Below are 17,609 nucleotides of genomic sequence, written 5' to 3' on the forward strand. Positions count from 1 at the left end.
GAACACAATTCAAAGTGTTGGTTCTGACCTTTAAAGCCCTAAACGGCCTCGGTCCAGTATACCTGAAGGAGCGTCTCCACCCCCATCGTTCTGCCCGGATACTGAGGTCCAGCACCGAGGGCCTTCTGGCGGTTCCCTCCTGCGAGAAGCCAAGTTACAGGGAACCAGGCAGAGGGCCTTCTCGGTAGTGGCACCCGCCCTGTGGAATGCCCTCCCACCAGATGTCAAAGAGAAAAACAACTACCTGACTTTTAGAAGACATTGGAAGGCAGCCCTGTTTCGGGAAGCTTTTAATGTTTAATAGATTATTGTATTTTAATATTCTCTTGGAAGCCGCCCAGAGGGGATGGGGAAACCCAGACAGATGGTTGGGGTATAAATAATAAGTTAATATTATTACTATTTATTACATTGTAAAACGCCGTATACACCGGTGGTGCTTTACAAATAAGTGCCCTGATAAACATTAGAATTTTCTGACATTGTTCCCTGGTCTTCTAAAACTTATTTTCTCACGGTTTGACTTAGTGTGTTCTCTGAACCTGGGCTCTTCATTGATCTCTCTCCAGATGTATCACAAGCGGTAACCAAGGTTTATTCTTGGATTTACAGCTCATGGTTTGCCTGGAGAGCCACATCACTAAACCATGACCTAGCTTATGGCAGGAGGATCAGAGAAGGAGCACAGCAGCTGCAATCTCCTCTGCAGGGAACCTTATTATTGTGTGTTTTCAGTAATGGGTTATGTACATTAAACTTCAACGTTGAACTCCTTCTCTTGACACCTGGCTGTTAAAATATTAAAATTAAAGTAAGAATCACCCAAGAACCAACATTTAATGGTTTTAACAATACTGGGTTATATCCAACTAAGTCCTACTCAGAGCAGCAGATCCATTGACATTTATGGGCTTAAATTCATGAATTTTAGCGGATCTATTCTGACTTAATTTAAACATTCTATGTGGAAATGAATTGTTCTCTACACAAGTTGCAGCTAATATTCCTCTTGAAATAATTTGAAATAATGAATGTTACTAGTGCTGGTCTCACTGTTTGTTTGGGGAGGAGGAAAGTAATATTGCTGGTAATGTGATCAGTTCAGAATAAATAATTGTAGAGGTCCTGAAGTTCAGGTCTTTTACAGAAAAACACTGTCAAAACAGATCAGTTTTTAGGCCAACTACCTTTGACAAGACTTTAAACATTCTTAAAAATCCTGCCCGCTATACATTTTGTTAATTACCTTACAGGCAGCATTAATGTATGTTTGAGAAACTTGATTGAAATCATTGCCTTATAAATTCATGTGAAGTTTCCCAATAATATTTGCAGATGGTGTCATTCCATGTATCTGTGTAAAACCTTTAAAAATAAATAAATCACAATGCCGTTTTGCAAACGAATTATACTTTAAATTGTGATAGTGCCAGGATTTTGACCAGCAAGTGATTACACCTTTTTGTTAGATTAGGAAGAGAGTATTGCAGATATTAATATCGTGCAGTTTGAAGCGACTAGAAGCATAAGACCTGACTCCTGTTGAAAGAAATCATTGTCCAGACCCATAAAAATATGATTCAAACTTTTTTTTTTATAAATAATTTTTATTCACTTTCCAATAAACATTTTTTCCAAATTTAACATTTGTTTTGACATAAACATCTTTTTGACTTCCATCAGCCTATCTGAAAATTCTCCATAATCTCACTACATCTCACATTTCTTACATTTATATTGCACATTATATCTCTTAGTCTTAGCCTTTCTTTTAAACAACATTTCTATCAGTCTTTTTCACAAAGCCTCTTGAAAGCCAACAAGCGTTAGTTGCTCCTCACATTCATTTTTGATATATTCTGTAAATTTACTCCAGTCCTCGGAAAATCTCTGATCGCGTTGGTTCCTTATTTTTCCAGTCAGTTTGTCCATCTCTGCATACTCCGTCAATTTCATTCTCCATTCTTCCTTGGTCGGCATTTCTTCCTGCTTCCATTTCTGGGCCATCAAAATTCTTGCTGCTGTCACTGCATATCTAAACAATTTCACATCTTTCTTACTGATTTCGTTCCCTACTATCCCAAGTAGAAATGCTTCTGGTTTCTTAATAAATGTATATTTCAACATTTTCTTCATCTCATTATAAATCATTTCCCAAAAGCATTTCACTTTTTTTACATTCCCACCACATGTGGTAAAATGTTCCCTCTTTTTCTTTACATTTCCAACATTTGTTACAAATTTTATACATCTTACCAAGTTTCACTGGTGTTACATACCATCTATACATCATTTTCATTACGTTTTCTTTTATTGTAGTACATGCAGTGAATTTCATTCCCTCCTTCCACAATTTTATCCATTGATCGAATTGAATATTATATCCAAAATCTTTGGCCCACTGAATCATAACCGATTTCACTTCCTCATCTTTCGTATGCCACTCAAGCAATAATTTATACATTTTTGACAGAACTTTAACATCATTATTCAGAATCTCCTGCTGAAACCTCGACTGCTTTTCTTGGAAACCTCTCTCCAACAATGTCTTTTTGAACATCGCATTTATCTGGTGGTAATGCAACCAATCATATACATTTTTCTTAACTTCTTCATATGGTTTTAATTTCCATTTATTACCTTTTTTCACCATCAGATTCTCATATGTAATCCAATTTCCTGACATATTGACCTTTCTTACACTCATAATTTCCAATGGTGATAACCAGTATGGTGTTTTGAGTTCTAAAAGGTTTTTATACCTATTCCAAACCTCATTCAACGGTCCTCTAAAGATGTGGTTTTCAAAACCTTTGTGCACCCTATACTTTTCACACCATAAATATGCGTGCCACCCGAATCTATTGTCATACCCTTCTAAGTCCAACAATTGTGTGTTTTCTAGTTTTATCCATTCTTTTACCCAACAAAGACACGAAGCTTCATAATACAACTTTAGGTCTGGCAGGGCAAAGCCTCCTCTTTCTTTCACATCTGTCAGTATCTTAAATTTTATTCTTGGCCACTTGCCCTGCCAGATATATCTTGATATTGTTCTTTGCCATTCCTTAAATATTGTCACACCTCTAATTATTGGAATTGTTTGAAACAAAAACAACAGTTTCGGTAGCACGCTCATCTTTATCGTTGCTATTCTTCCCCAAAATGATAATTTCATTCTTCCCCACACCTCCAGGTCCCGTTTGATTTTATTCCATCTGGTACATAATTGTTCTGATACAGGTCAATATTTCTGGGTGTTAACATAATCCCTAGATATTTTACTTTTTTAACCACATTCATCTCGGTTTGTTGCTGTATTCTTTCAATTGTTTCTTGATCGATGTTCTTAGCCATTATTTTAGTCTTTTTCCTATTTAATTTAAAACCAGACACCTTACCAAACTGTTCTATCTCTTCCAACACCTCTTTTATACTTTGCTCAGGATCCTCAATAGTTAGAACCAAGTCATCAGCAAAGGCTTTTACCTTGTATTCATTACATCCTATTGTTACACCTTTTACATTTCCATTGTCTCTTATTGATCTCAAAAACACTTCCAGGACCGAGATGAACAATAGCGGAGACAAAGGACACCCTTGTCTTGTACCCTTAGTTATGGCAATATTTTCAGTAATAACATTATTCACAATCAGCTTCGCTCTCTGATCTGAATATATTGCCTTTATACCATTCAAAAAAGCTTGACCTGTATCCATATATTCTAGATTCTTTAGCATAAATTCCCAAGAAATATTATCAAAGGCCTTCTCTGCGTCCACAAATATTAGCATTGCTTGTTTGTCCTTCCCGCTTGACAGATATTCTATTATATTAATTACATTCCTTATATTATCTTTCATCTGTCTTCCGGGAAGAAAGCCTGTTTGATCATTGTGGATCATTTCCTTTAATATCTTTTTCATTCTGCTTGCTAGTATACTAGCAAACATTTTATAATCATTATTCAATAGCGAGATTGGCCTATAGTTCTTTACTTGTGTCAAATCTGAATCTTGCTTGGGAATAAATGTTATATATGCTTCTTTCCAGGTCTCCGGTATTTCTCCTTTCTCCAATATGTTATTCATTACTTCTCTTAATGGTACAAGCAGGGTGTATTTCAATTCTTTATAATATCTTGCACTGAATCCATTTGGTCCTGGTGACTTCCCGCTCTTCAAATCCTTTATTGCCATTTGGATCTCCTCTAATTCTATTGGTTTGTTCAATTTGTTTTTATTACTCTCCGATATTTTTTGCACCTTTTTCTTCTCTAGATACTCCTCTATTAATTTCATATTAATTTTCTCCTTTCTTTTGATTCAAACTTTTACGTGCAGAACTCTTCAAAAACAGAACATAAGCATCAAAGATGCATCTAAAATATCCATGTGCCATCCAGCACAGGCTCAGCATCTTAGAAATAAAAGGTAGCTCCAAGAATTAAAACGGTGCCTCTCTCCCCTATTCTAGCCTGCCTAAGGCTATGCAGCTCTTTTTGGAGAGCCACTATCCTCTCCTTTTGTTCAGAGAAAGGCTAACAGCCACCATCCTTTCAAGATGGCGAATTTGCAACTCAATACTTTTGTCATCTGATCTCAAGTTACAACACTCACATGTTAGCTAGCAGAAAACAACAGTTAGTTAATTATCAACTCATTGATACACATACATTTTCCATTTCTGTGTCAATTAAACTGATTATGCTTAACAGAGAGGTCAGGAGATTTTTTTCTGGCATTTGGCAATTCAGGGGACAACAAGCCTCACAAGATGGTACAACATAGTAAGTAACAGGTGAAACCTGCAAAAAACGTTGCAGATCTGTAAAAGGATTTCTCCAGTGTTGGGCTCTAGGCAGCCTTGAACAGGAGCTTCATATTGCTTTTCAGGCATGTAGATTTTTCAGGAAGGATGAGCGGCAAAGGATGCCTTTATTTTCGTCCTCTCTCCAATGTCTTCCCCTATTGTGCTGTATACTGTGCCACCAGCCTCAGATCTGAGCATTTTATTGCTCTAGAGCAAGGCGGTGGAAAGTGAGAGTAGTGGGAAGCCTTTTTTCACCGGTTGTGGTCTCACATTGGATTTTGCCTGTTGACTATGAGGAAGGGACAAGTAGGCTGTTTCTCAAGTAATATGAAAGCCTTGGTGGTGCAGATGTAGCCTGTGGATCATATATTGCTTTCCCCTAGCTCATGTTAACCAAATTCTCATTTGATTGTTGAGGATGGTGGCAGTGGGGCTGTGGCCCACACTTGGAGATAATCTACTGCCTAGCTTGTTTCTTTCTTTGCAGTATGTAGCTGGGTATGTTGCAAAACGGTGTATCTGCTGGAGTACATTAGCACAGTTATTTGGTTTCCTATGTTATACAGGGTACACGGGAGACTTCAGAGCACATTTTCTTTATTTTCCAATAACATTATTCAGGTTAATATTACTCCACAATGGTGGCATCTGCCAGGGAAAATAAAACACAATATTTTACTCTTTTAGGAATTTCTGCCTGCTCTGGCTAAATCTGCACATAAACTGTAAATGCCAGGAAATTCTGACATGTTGCAGGAACATGCTCCTGAATTATTATTATTATTTTTTTTATGTTCTACTCTGTTTTAGCAACTGCATTGTGCTGTAGTGGGAAGTGAAAATGCCAAGCGGTATTTTGAGGCTGTGCAAGGATCGAAGCAACACCAAGGAGAGCTTTTTGGTATTCATAACCTTTTCAAGCTTCAGGACCATGGATCCTGTCTGACAAAAGAGATTCTGGAGGTGTGGTGTTTTACCTTTGTCCTTTTGAATATTTCTGCGTCTTTTCTCTATATCTTACCAGGCTTGTGAAGAAACACATGTTTTGAAATGTGGGAGGATTTTCACAACAGTAAAGTTAGTAATATTGCTTTTCTCACCACATAAGAGAGATCCAGTCTAGTTGCAAGTGTAACTTTTCCTTAACTTAGGGCTGGGGAAACTTTTTGGTCCAAGGGCAGCATTCCCTAATGGGCATCCATTTGGGGGGCACATGCCAATGGTGGCTGGGGCCAGAGGCAAAACGTAGGCCAAGCAGTTGGTGTAACCCTTTGTACAGTAGGCTACCTTCCAGTCAGAAGAATAAGAATAATAATTTATTATTTGTACCCCGCCAATCTGGGCGCTTCCAACAAAGATTAAAAATACATTAGAATGTCACACATTAAAAACTTCCCTGAACAGGGCTGCCTTCAGATGTCTTCTAAAAGTTTGGTAGTTGTTTTTCTCTTTGACATCTGATGGGAGGGCGTTCCACAGGGTGGGCACCACTACCGAGAAGGCCCTCTGCCTGGTTCCCTGTAGCTTTGCTTCTCACAATGAGGGAACCTCAGCGTCCGGGCAGAACGATGGGGGTGGAGACGCTCCTTCAGGTATACTGGGCCAAGGCCATCTTTACACCCAAGCAAGCAACCAGCATGTTCACAGTTCAAAGAAACATTCCAGCCAGGCAAAAGTATTTGAGAAGGGCACAGAATATCCCCAGACAGAGAAAAGGTATAACCTGGGAAGAGTTCTGAAGGCTCGGGCTTCCTCACCACCACATTAACTTGATATTTTAATATTTATTTGTTTGAGAAACTCCTAACCTGCTTTTCATTGAATATGCTCCCAGATCAGGGTACATCATAGTAATTCAAAATAAAATACAGTGAAAGCCAGTATAGTTCTAAAGAGTAAACAATAAACAACTTAAACAAGTCCATCAAGGGCAGAGATGCCCATCTGCACTAATCAAGCTGAATGGTTTAAAACAAAAAAACCCCACCTAGTGCCGAAAACCCATCATAGCGCCAGTCGAATGTGAGAGGAGGAGGCATTCCCTGAGCAGAGCGTCATTACTGAGAAAAACCCTCTCATTTGTTGCCACATCGTGGATATTTTAATTATTCACATACATCGTACCTTGGAAGTCAAACAGAATCCGTTCCAGAAGTCCGTTCGACTTCCAAAATGTTTGGAAACCAAGGCGCGGCTTCCGATTGGCTGCAGGAAGCTCCCGCAGCCAATCGGAAGCTGTGGAAACCACTTCGGACGTTGGGGTTCCAAAGAACATTCACAAACCAGAACACTCACTTCTGGGTTTGCGGTGTTCAGGAGCCAAAACATTCAATTTGCAAGGGGTTTGACTTCTGAGGTACGACTGTGTGTATGTGTGCGTGTATATATATAGTAATAATCCCCAACCAGGAAAATATCAGGAATTAAGGCATAGCTGTCAACTTACGGATTTGAAAATAAGGGACCAGCAGCCTCGAAAATAAGGGATCAGCAGCCAAAATAAGCGATCAACAATTACTTTGATAAAATGCATATTTTGTTATGTGCAAATGGCTTTAGATACCTATTAGGTCCATAAATTACCATATAGCATATATTCAACACAAAAAACCAGCAACAATTTGTTGTTGACAAAGGACAGCTGGACATAGAAAGGGCCTCATTACCTTCAGTAGCTTATTTAAGGGACATCATCAATAAGAGACAGCAGCGGGACATGGCGTTGGGATAAGGGACTGTCCCGCCAAATAAGGGACGCTTGACAGCTATGAATTAAGGTCTGCTAACTCTGTCCTTGAATGCAAATAAAGCAATTCCCCCAAGCCTGCTGATGCCCTGACATATCTCTGTGTGTGTCTGTGTTGCCATTTTGGCTGCACAAGGATCAGCACTCAGAGAATGGCTCCATTATTAGTATCTAGAACAGGCATGCACTGATGTGCAGAAAGGTGACTGATCAGACCAGCAAGTCTACATGATGTAAGCTTAACCATTAGTAAATTGCTTCATTTTTTAGAGAGAGGGCCAAGTGGAAGCTGGTGTCATGACAGCTACTACATGGTTAAAAGAGGAACCCCAGGGAGATGCAGCAGAAACGGTAAATTATCAACTTGCCTTTCTGTTTTCACATGTTATGAAATGTACTGCTTTAAGATTTTGGATCTGCTAACTGTGATAAAGTCTTGAGCTGTCAGTTGGAGTAGACCCGGAGGAAACTGGAGGGAAAAAAACCTAGGACGACAGGATTAGAAGTGTCCGAAACTTCTCCATCCTTCAAAACATTTCTGTGCACATTGTATAAAGTTACTTTTCTGGCTTATGAACTTAGGTGGCTTTTTTTATTTTGAATCTGCCAAGTGATTTTTTTGGCAGAACAGTGTATCGTACCAAATAATAAATGGAGAGGAACAAGGAATTTAAGAACAAATTATTGGTATTTTTAAAACATACACTTGTGAAAGAAATAAAGAAAATGTGGCCATTAGAGGTTGAGTTTAATGGTGTCTCCTTGGCTGATGGAAGCTTTTTTCCTTCCAGCAGGCGGATGGCGCTGTGGTCTAAACCACTGAGCCTCTTGGGCTTGCCGATCAGAAGGTCGGCGGTTCGCATCCCCATGACAGAGTGAGCTCTCGTTGCTCTGTCCCAGCTCCTGCCAACCTAGCAGCTCGAAAGCACGCCAGTGCAAGTAGATAAATAGGTACCACTGTGGCGGGAAGGTAAACGGCATTTCCGTGCGCTCTGGTTTCTGTCACGGTGTCCCGTTTCCATGCGCTCTGGCACTTGTCATGGTCCTCCATGCACCAGTAGCGGTTAAGTCATGCTGGCCACATGACCCAGAAAACTGTCTGTGGACAAATGCCGGCTCCCTCGGCCTGAAAGCGAGATGAGTGCCACAACCCCATAGTCGCATTTGACTGGACCAGCTTTCTCCCTCCACTGGATCAAAGAGCTTTCCATCAGAAGAGGGGTGGGCACAAATGGGTATAACTCTACATCATTTTAGAAAGGCCTGTTTTCTGCTTTTAAATTCTAATGTTCTTATAATTGGGAACCTTGGTGTAATGGTTCTAGGGGTTGCTCATGCGTAAGTTGCCGTTACTCCTGGCTAGGTTGCCTGGTTGAACCCTTGCTGTCTGGACAGCCTCAAGTTCCGTGGCTGCCTCAGTCGCTGGCAGAATCCATCAGTGGGCGTTTCTTAAACCTCTTCCAGCATAGAAGCTGTTTGACGCCCAATCTCCTCCCCCTTTGCCTGCGCGGAAGTTTTCTGCGCAAAGTGGGTGTGGGCAGCGGAGTACTTGTGCCCTCTCCGCTGGTCTCCTGCGAAGAGTCCTGGAGCCACCTCTCCGATTCCCCCATCTGCCCCCCTTCTCCATTGGTGTTACGCTGATTTCCTTCCCCAGCGGATGGGCTACCTCTCCCCCTACTGGGACCCTCTCCACCATCGTCCTGGAGCCTCCTCTCTGCCTCCCGCTCCGACGGCAGTTCCCTGACACTTGGCTTATCTATAATTAGTTTTGCTATTTGTGTAGGTGTATTGGCGCTGTGGGATAAAGCCTCAGTGCCTAGGGCTTGCTGATCGAAAGGTCGGCGGTTCAAATCCCCGCGGCGGGGTGCGCTCCCGCTGTTCGGTCCCAGCGCCTGCCAACCTAGCAGTTCGAAAGCACCCCTGGGTGCAAGTAGATAAATAGGGACCGCTTACTAGGGGGAAGGTAAACAGCGTTTCCGTGTGCAGCTCTGGCTCGCCAGAGCAGCGATGTCACGCTGGCCACGTGACCCGGAAGTGTCTTCGGACAGCGCTGGCCCTTGGCCTCTTTGAGTGAGATGGGCGCACAACCCTAGAGTCTGTCAAGACTGGCCTGTACGGGCAGGGGTACCTTTACCTTTACCTTTTTTTTTTTAACCTTTCTAAAAGAAGTCCAATGTAGCTCACGTAGCTACTATACCATAAATATACTGTAAGCGGTATCATCAAAATGTCACACAATAAAACAGAGACTCCATTAAACATCCAAGCAAGTCCTGTAAAAATAAGTAAAATGTCTTTTTTTATCAAGAAGTTTTTTGTTTCTGTCATTAAAGATTAGCTACTTCTCCAGTGTGCCCTCTTACAAATAATTCAATTAAGCCTGTATTGTAAGTGTATTGAAAAGTAAGCCCTACGGAATGGACTTGGACTTGCTTCCCAGTTGCCCTGTAAGCGTCAGCCTATAAGTTGAGCTGTTTAGTTTTGATTGCTGTCAGGTCAAGTAATAATGCATCTTTAAAAGCTGCACAAAAACGAGACATTGGAAGATATGGTAAGAAAACGAGGAAGTTGCTTCTCTATAACCAAATAGTAGGTAACAAACCAGAGGGAATGGTTTGTCAATAAGCAGATAATAAGAGTCAATAAGCAGGTAATCTAGAAGCATTTACAAACTTTAGTTGTGGTTTTTTTTAAAAAAGAAATATATATATATATATATATATAATGCAGTTTTCCTACATTTTTAAATGTCTGTTAATTGGACGCAGGTGGCGCTGTGGGTAAAAGCCTCAGCGCCTAGGGCTTGCCAATCGAAAGGTCGGCGGTTTGAATCCCCGCGGCGGGGTGCGCTCCCGTCGCTTGGTCCCAGCGCCTGCCAACCTAGCAGTTCGAAAGCACGTCAAAGTGCAAGTAGATAAATAGGGACCGCTTACTGGAAGGTAAATGGCGTTTCCATGTGCTGCGCTGGCTCGCCAGATGCGGCTTTGTCACGCTGGCCACGTGACCCGGAAGTGTCTCCGGACAGCGCTGGCCCCTGGCCTCTTAAGTGAGATGGGCGCACAACCCTAGAGTCTGTCAAGACTGGCCCGTACGGGCAGGGGTACCTTTACCTTTAATTGTATTTTATGAGCTGGATCCATGCACATCCTTTTCAAATAGAAGGGCTCCTTCTCTCCGTGGCAGGAATCCAGCAATCCGTAGAAAGAGGGAGGGGAGCCCCTGTTCCGGTTCCTACGTAGATCCCACAGTGCACTAGAACAGGTTTTCAGGAGGCTCCTCCCACCCCCTATTTTAATAATTATGACTATGGCATGTCCTTTGAAGATTGAAAGTAAGCACTGATAGTTTGAAGACACGTTTTAAATTGCAGTTTTGTTTCCTATTTTCCTGTTTCTCGCATGATTTCAGCACGCAGAGGCTGGTTGTGAAGATCAAGACACTGCCAGCCCCAGGAAACTGTCGAAAAGGGAAGAGTTTGATTGTGGCAGTGACTTCAGTGACGAGGAGCCTGTGAGAAATTCCAAAGTGAAAGCAGAACAAAACCGATCTTGCAATGCAAAAAACAGCAAAGTTCTGCAGGGACAGCTTACTTTGCTGCAGTGTGGGTTTCCTAAACTACTAGAAAAGGGCACTGAAATTACTGAGGATGATAGTTGCATTGCTGTCTCCAGCGGTGAAAGTGTTGGCGGTAAATCAATGCGGCAAATATCTAAAGAAAGCTCCCGAAATGAATGTTCCCTGAAAACGGAGGACCACTGCAGTACTGCAGGACCTGAGAGAGACTTATTGTCGCCAATCAAAGCTGCGAAACAAGAGTTGCATAGAGAAACTACAGACTGTGATTATCCTGTTTCACTACACCCTGAAGAAGAAAAGGGCCCTGGAAATAAATACAAAGACATGCATATTTTAAATCAAGTTGGGGTCGTTATGGAGACAGAATGCAGTTCAAGTGACAGTGATGATATCATATTTCCTTCTCAAGTTCCTACCGACCAGAAATCTGTTAAAAGCAGTAAAGGTGCAGCAACAAATTGCGAATGTTTAGGAACAGTAAAAGGCTCCAGGCATACATCTCTCAAAAAGCATTTGACTTCCGAGCACAGTAGCAGGAGGGTTTCAGCTTACAGCAAAATGACACCATTTGAAAACATCCGAAAGATCACATCAGTGAAAGAAGCAAGTGATATCAGTGATGAGTCTGATGATGTTGAGATGTCTGGATCCGGAAAGCAGAAATTCACCGGCATTCGGAAAGAAAAACGGTTCTGTAACAGGGGGCTTGATACCTCCTCCACAAGAACTGCGTTGCACAAGAGCAATTTGAGTGTTGGGGAAAGCGATGCCGATTCTCACATAGATGAGTTCTCATCACCAGAAGACGGTTTCCCAATTAATATACGAAGAGAAAGGCTAAATAGTGAGAGGTGTGGAATTCAAATTAAACCCAAATCGCCAGTGTATCCTAAGAGTCCCTCTTTGACTCTGAGAAAACGAAACCATTCTGATAAGCGCCAGACTTCTTTCAGCGAGCAAATATTTGAAAGCCAAGGAAAAAATGTGGGATCCCTAGACAGACTTCTTGGTAATTACAAATATATCATATACAGTGCAGAATAACCAATAGGGTTCTGTGAATGATGCTTTAAAGCAAAGGCACTTTGAGTTTTCTCTAATTCCTCAGATGAGTGTATTTACAGCAGGACAGGGTTGGAAAGAATTTCTTTACAAACCTGGAGGATTATTTTGTCAAATAATTGTAAGGACCTGTTTCTAAAGCAAAAACAAATATTGGTGAAGACAAAGCCTTAGCTGTCTCATAATCCTATATCAACAATTAAAGCTTTCTTTGAAATTGCCATTAGCGCTTAGAATAAGGGGAGCTTTTGAGACAGGTTTACTGCCAGTCTGCATTACAGTCTAAACTAAGCTTTATTTCAAGTGAAAACTTTCTTCTGTTTTATTGGTCATACTACCGTGTTTACTGGAGTCTAATGCACCATCGAATCTAATGTGCACCTCCATTTTCAGAACCTTGAAACAAAAAAAAAAGGATTTGCTGGAAAACATAAATGTGCCATAAATCTAAAGTGCACCTTAATTTCCACGAAGTAATTTGGCCAAAAAAAGGTGAGCATTAGATTTGAGTAAATATGGTAGATTCACTGTTGCTCTTATGCTATCTGTTTGGACTCTAAATAGTGGAGTGTTTACTTTAACCAAACACTGTTTGAATTGTATGTACTTATAGACAATACAGAACCATTTGTGTTGTTAGCATCTCAAGATGATCAAAAATGGCTTCTGAATTTTTGCTGCTTTCAGCAGAGATTTCATGTTCTTATTTAGGAGTGCAGTCCAAACCCTGGGGTACTGCCCAATGAGGATTAACAGAGTGAAAGATCCACAGCTCGGATGCATCTGTCAGCAGGGCAGGCAAAGAGCAATCAGGCCTGGATTTGGGCTGATGCCATCACATGACAGCAGTGGGGCTGACTTGGGATCTAATAGATCTTGGACTGGCGCTGCCTATATCTCTTCCTGCCTGCAGAGTGCCCCATTTTGGAACTTCCCACTGGCTGCTGTGGGCATCAGCAGCGGCGGAGGAAGCTGCTTGGGCGCCTGGGGCGACTCGCCCAGGGGCAGGGCGAGGGCGGGGCAAGCCGTGGGGCCTCCGGAGCCTGCCTGCCTCCTCCCACTCAGCTGCCCTACAGCTGGGGGAGAGGCAGCGGGCAGACCGTTTGGGCAGGAGAGACTTGTGGCTCAGGTGCGCTGCAGGCCCTGCAGTGAGTGCCATCCAGCTGAGACCACATAACACCAGTCTTGAAAGACCTACACTTGCTCCCAGTATGTTTCTGAGCACAATTCAAAGTGTTGGTGCTGACCTTTAAAGCCCTAAATGGCCTCGGTCCAGTATACCTGAAGGAGCGTCTCCACCCCCATCGTTCTGCCCGGATACTGAGGTCCAGCTCCGAGGGCCTTCTAGTGGTTCCCTCACTGCGAGAAGCCAAGTTACAGGGAACCAGGCAGAGGGCTTTCTTGGTAGTGGCACCTGCCCTGTGGAACACCCTCCCACCAGATGTCAAAGAGGAAAACAACTACCAGACTTTTAGAAAACATCTGAAGGCAGCCCTGTTTAGGGAAGCTTTTAACGTTTAATAGGTTATAGTATTTTAATATTTCTGTTGGCAGCCCCCCAGAGTGGCTGGGGAAACCCAGCCAGATGGGTGGAATATAAATAATAAATTATTATTATATTATTATTTTAATTATTTTGTCACTGCCCTCAGTGGTGATACCCGGGGCGGACCGCACCCACCGCACCCCCTTCCTCCACCCCTGGGCATCAGCTCTTCTGCCTACTGGCTTGTTGAGTTGCCAGAACGGGGCGCTGGCATCACTTTGTAAGTGGATGCCAGCAGAGCTGGGTGGAGGGACAGCTTTTGCCCAATTCAGCCCTCTGCCAAGCACAGCACAAAAGTGGGTTTGGGTTTCACCTTAAGAGAGGTTAATCTTCCTTAAAAGGTTAAAAGTTCAAGGTTGTAGGTTTGAAATGTGCGTTCTGCTAACCAGGCACATTTGGGTGAATTAAGAGTTGCTAGGATCCTTAGAAGGGACGCGGGTGGCGAAGGGACACGGGTGGCGCTGTGGGCTAAACCACAGAGCCTAGGACTTGCTGATCAGAACGTCGGTGGTTCAAATCCCCGCGACGGGGTGAGCTCCCGTTGCTCGGTCCCTGCTCCTGCCAACCTAGCAGTTCGAAAGCACGTCAGAGTGCAAGTAGATAAATAGGTACCACTCCCGCGGGAAGGTAAACGTTGTTTCCGTGTGCTGCTCTGGTTCGCCAGAAGTGGCTTAGTCATGCTGGCCACATGACCCGGAAGCTGTACGCCGGCTCCCCCGGCCAATAAAGCGAGATGAGCGTCGCAACCGCAGAGTCGGTCACGACTGGACCTAATGGTCAGGGGTCCCTTTACCTTTACCTTTAGGATCCTTAGAGGCTCAAGAACAAGCTCACGAAGCTTGAAATTTGCTTAAATGTAGATGCAAACGCAGACCAAAGTTCAGAAAGAGAACTGTTTTGTATACAAATAGTGTTGTGGTTTTTTTTTTTTTTTTAAAGAACTTTTAAAAAAGAGGGAAAGGGCAGGAGATTGAGGGCTCAGTCTTCCCCTAACCATGCCTGCTGGCGCAAAGTTTCCTTTGGTTTCATTGAATGCCTACCTGCCAATCGTGTTGTATCCTTGGATGAATGAACTCTTGTGTTTCTTTTTCAGGTGATGTTGCAGAAGTGTCGTATGTTCACTCAAATCAAAACGTGGTTGGTTCAAGCAAGGCGGAAAATCAGATGAGTCGGTGGGCAGTGCAAGATGTGTTTGAACTGCAGCAGTTTTCGCAGCTCCCTGCAAATGTAGCCGTACGCCCTGCCAAGGTAAAGAGAAGGATTTGTGGAATGTTTTCTCTTTCTGTTGTTGTTGGTTTTCGACCTCAGTATTTCCCTTGCTTTTTAAACCTGCCTTTTTCAATATTAGCAACCGTGAGTGATCAGAGGCCTCGTTCCTTGGACAAGGGGCCTCCAACAGAGTCCAAACAAAGCGCTTGCTGCTATTTTTGTATAAAGGGAGCTAGGAGTTTGGTGGATTACAAAAGATAAAATATATTTTCACTGGGAAATACTTAACAGACATCCCAAGGATGATATGTTGTGTACCTTTGTTTGCAGTAATTTTTTTTTAAACTAATATTGTAAAGCGCACGCTCTACTTTCCTTTGGACCACATTAGCGAGGCCAGGGTCTTGTCATCTGGGCAGCCCAGGAACTCCATGCAGGCTGCCCAGGCTTGCGCCCTGAGGAGGCCACTTTGGTGCTGCTAACATAGCAGTTTGACCTCACCCCCAGAGGCACACGCCATTGTCTCTTGAGGCAGACGGATGTCAACAACAATATTGTCAAAAAAGCATACCATTTCCCTATTTTTGTTTGATAATACATGCAGACCTAGAAGCCTGTCTCCTCTGCATGTGTTGCTTAATTTCAATAATGTACAGTCATACCTTGGGTTGAAGTAGCTTCGGGATAAGTATTTTAAGGTTGCGCTCTGCGGCGACCCAGAAATATCGGAGTGCGTTCAAAATGACGTCATGCGCAGAAGCAGCGAATCACAGTGCATGGACGCGGGTTGCGTTTGCTTCTAGATGCGAACGGGGCTCCAGAACGGATCTCGTTCGCATCCAGAGGTACCACTGTATATATTTAAGCGCACATCCTCCTTTGTCTCTTGGCTTCTATTTCCAGTTTAGGATTTATAGGCCACAACATTACAGTGATGGTAGAAACTGCACCGGACAAGTGTCTTCCTTCTGCGCTGCTTTTGCAGACACAGGAGAGCTCTCGGTGTCTGACATGGCAGTCATATGCTACTTGACTTCCTAACCTGGAGCCTGAAGTCCTTTCTCTCAAACCCTATTCCCCCTGCCCCCTAGATTCTCTTCTCCTTTGGTTCCCTTTCTTCTGAGACATCCCTGAGGTCAGCTTTCAAGTCAGAGAAGCTTTTAATCCCAGCCAAACTGACAGCTACCATCTTCTACAAAACTGCATTGTAAAACTTTTCTTGTTCCCAGAGCAGTTCACATGTTGATGCAAATACCAGGTTGTACCCAATGGAGTTTTCCCATTAGGTGCAAGGACTTCCACCTGCGCAACAGGACATCCATCCCTCCTCTCCTCTTGCACCCTGTTCAGATCTGCTGGAGAAGGTTTGGAGAAACCCAGTAATAGATTGGGTGGTGCTGCACCGGTCAAGAAGAGGAATTCTGTTTGTGTAGGTGGAAGGTCTTGTGCTAGTGGCACAGCTTCGTTGGATACAACCTATTGTTACTCTCCCCGAATTGCTTTCAGAGTCTTAACTGTCATAAGTGCCATATCATACAGATTAAAGAACCAAAGTATCTGCCCCTTTAGCAGTAGCTCTTATGAAGAAATTAAGAAAGCGTTTCCTAGCCGAGAGATAGAGTGATGAGGAAAATCTGACCTACTTAATTTCTTTGTCAGCTACTGTCAATGGCATGGAAAGACAGCTAGAAAGAAGTTGGCAGTCGTACTTTTCCCATTTACACATTCTTTGTGTGCTTAAGCTGTGTGTAGGGTTGCCTGTGGAATGGTTTCTGCATCTTCAAAGGCTTCAGGGAAGGCTATGCCTGGAAAATCTGTAGCTTTCCCAGATTAGGGATTCAGCATTGGGGAAAGCTGCATCTGTTTCATTTTGCAGGGATAGAGTTTTTGCTGACAGGACTGGCGTGTGGGACTGATAGTGACACCTCCAGTGAGGCAATTCATCTATTTCCTCCTCATGTGCCGATACTAAGAGCAGATCCACACAATACATTTTAAGCACATCTATCACTCATGTGAAGCACACAGCTTTGCCCAGCGAAACATTGCGCCTGTAGCTTAAGGATGTTTGGAATTGTAGTTCTGTGAGGTTGAAATTACAGTTCCCAGCATTCTTTGGGGGAAGCCATATGCTTTAAAGTGTTTGCTGAAATGCTTTAGGTGTGTGCTGTCGATCTGCTTTTTAAACAACTATTTTGTACCTCTATCCTCCCAGAGATTTATATGTGCAGAGTATATATGTGTGTGTGCGTGCGTGTGTGTGCGCACGCGCATGTGCAGTGTAAGATTTTTAAGATTTATATGTGCAGTATAAGATTAATTATACTGTATGGTATTTATTTGACTTGTTAGCTGTTCACTACAAAATAGTCTCCAAATGATTTATAAGCCCGTGATATGCTTTCATTGCTGTTAGTAATGTATGTTGGTTAGTTAGTAAGGTAAAGGTAAAGGTACCCCTGCCCGTACGGGCCAGTCTTGCCAGACTCTAGGGTTGTGCGCTCATCTCACTCTATAGGCCGGGAGCCAGCGCTGTCCGCAGACACTTCCGGGTCACGTGGCCAGCTTGACGAAGCTGCATCTGGCGAGCAGATTTTAACAGGGAGAAATGTAAAGTATTGCACTTGGGCAAAAAAAATGAGAGGCACAAATACAAG

The 17,609-nt window shown here is 42.9% G+C and overlaps 1 protein-coding gene across 8 annotated transcripts in view; it reads left to right on the forward strand.

Annotated features, from left to right (window-relative positions):
• ERCC6L2 (ERCC excision repair 6 like 2) overlaps positions 1-17,609 on the forward strand; it is a 62,532-nt gene that overhangs the window by 30,028 nt on the left and 14,895 nt on the right. For all 8 annotated transcript variants that reach the window (XM_083403309.1, XM_083403310.1, XM_083403312.1 and 5 more), the window contains 4 exons: positions 5,624-5,776; positions 7,830-7,910; positions 10,968-12,144; positions 14,837-14,991. In XM_083403309.1, coding sequence (XP_083259435.1) covers positions 5,624-5,776; positions 7,830-7,910; positions 10,968-12,144; positions 14,837-14,991 — 1,566 coding nt within the window. The remainder of the gene's footprint in view (positions 1-5,623; positions 5,777-7,829; positions 7,911-10,967; positions 12,145-14,836; positions 14,992-17,609) is intronic.

Source organism: Podarcis tiliguerta (assembly GCF_965153285.1).
Source record: "Podarcis tiliguerta genome assembly, chromosome: 11".
Classification (NCBI taxonomy): domain Eukaryota; kingdom Metazoa; phylum Chordata; class Lepidosauria; order Squamata; family Lacertidae; genus Podarcis; species Podarcis tiliguerta.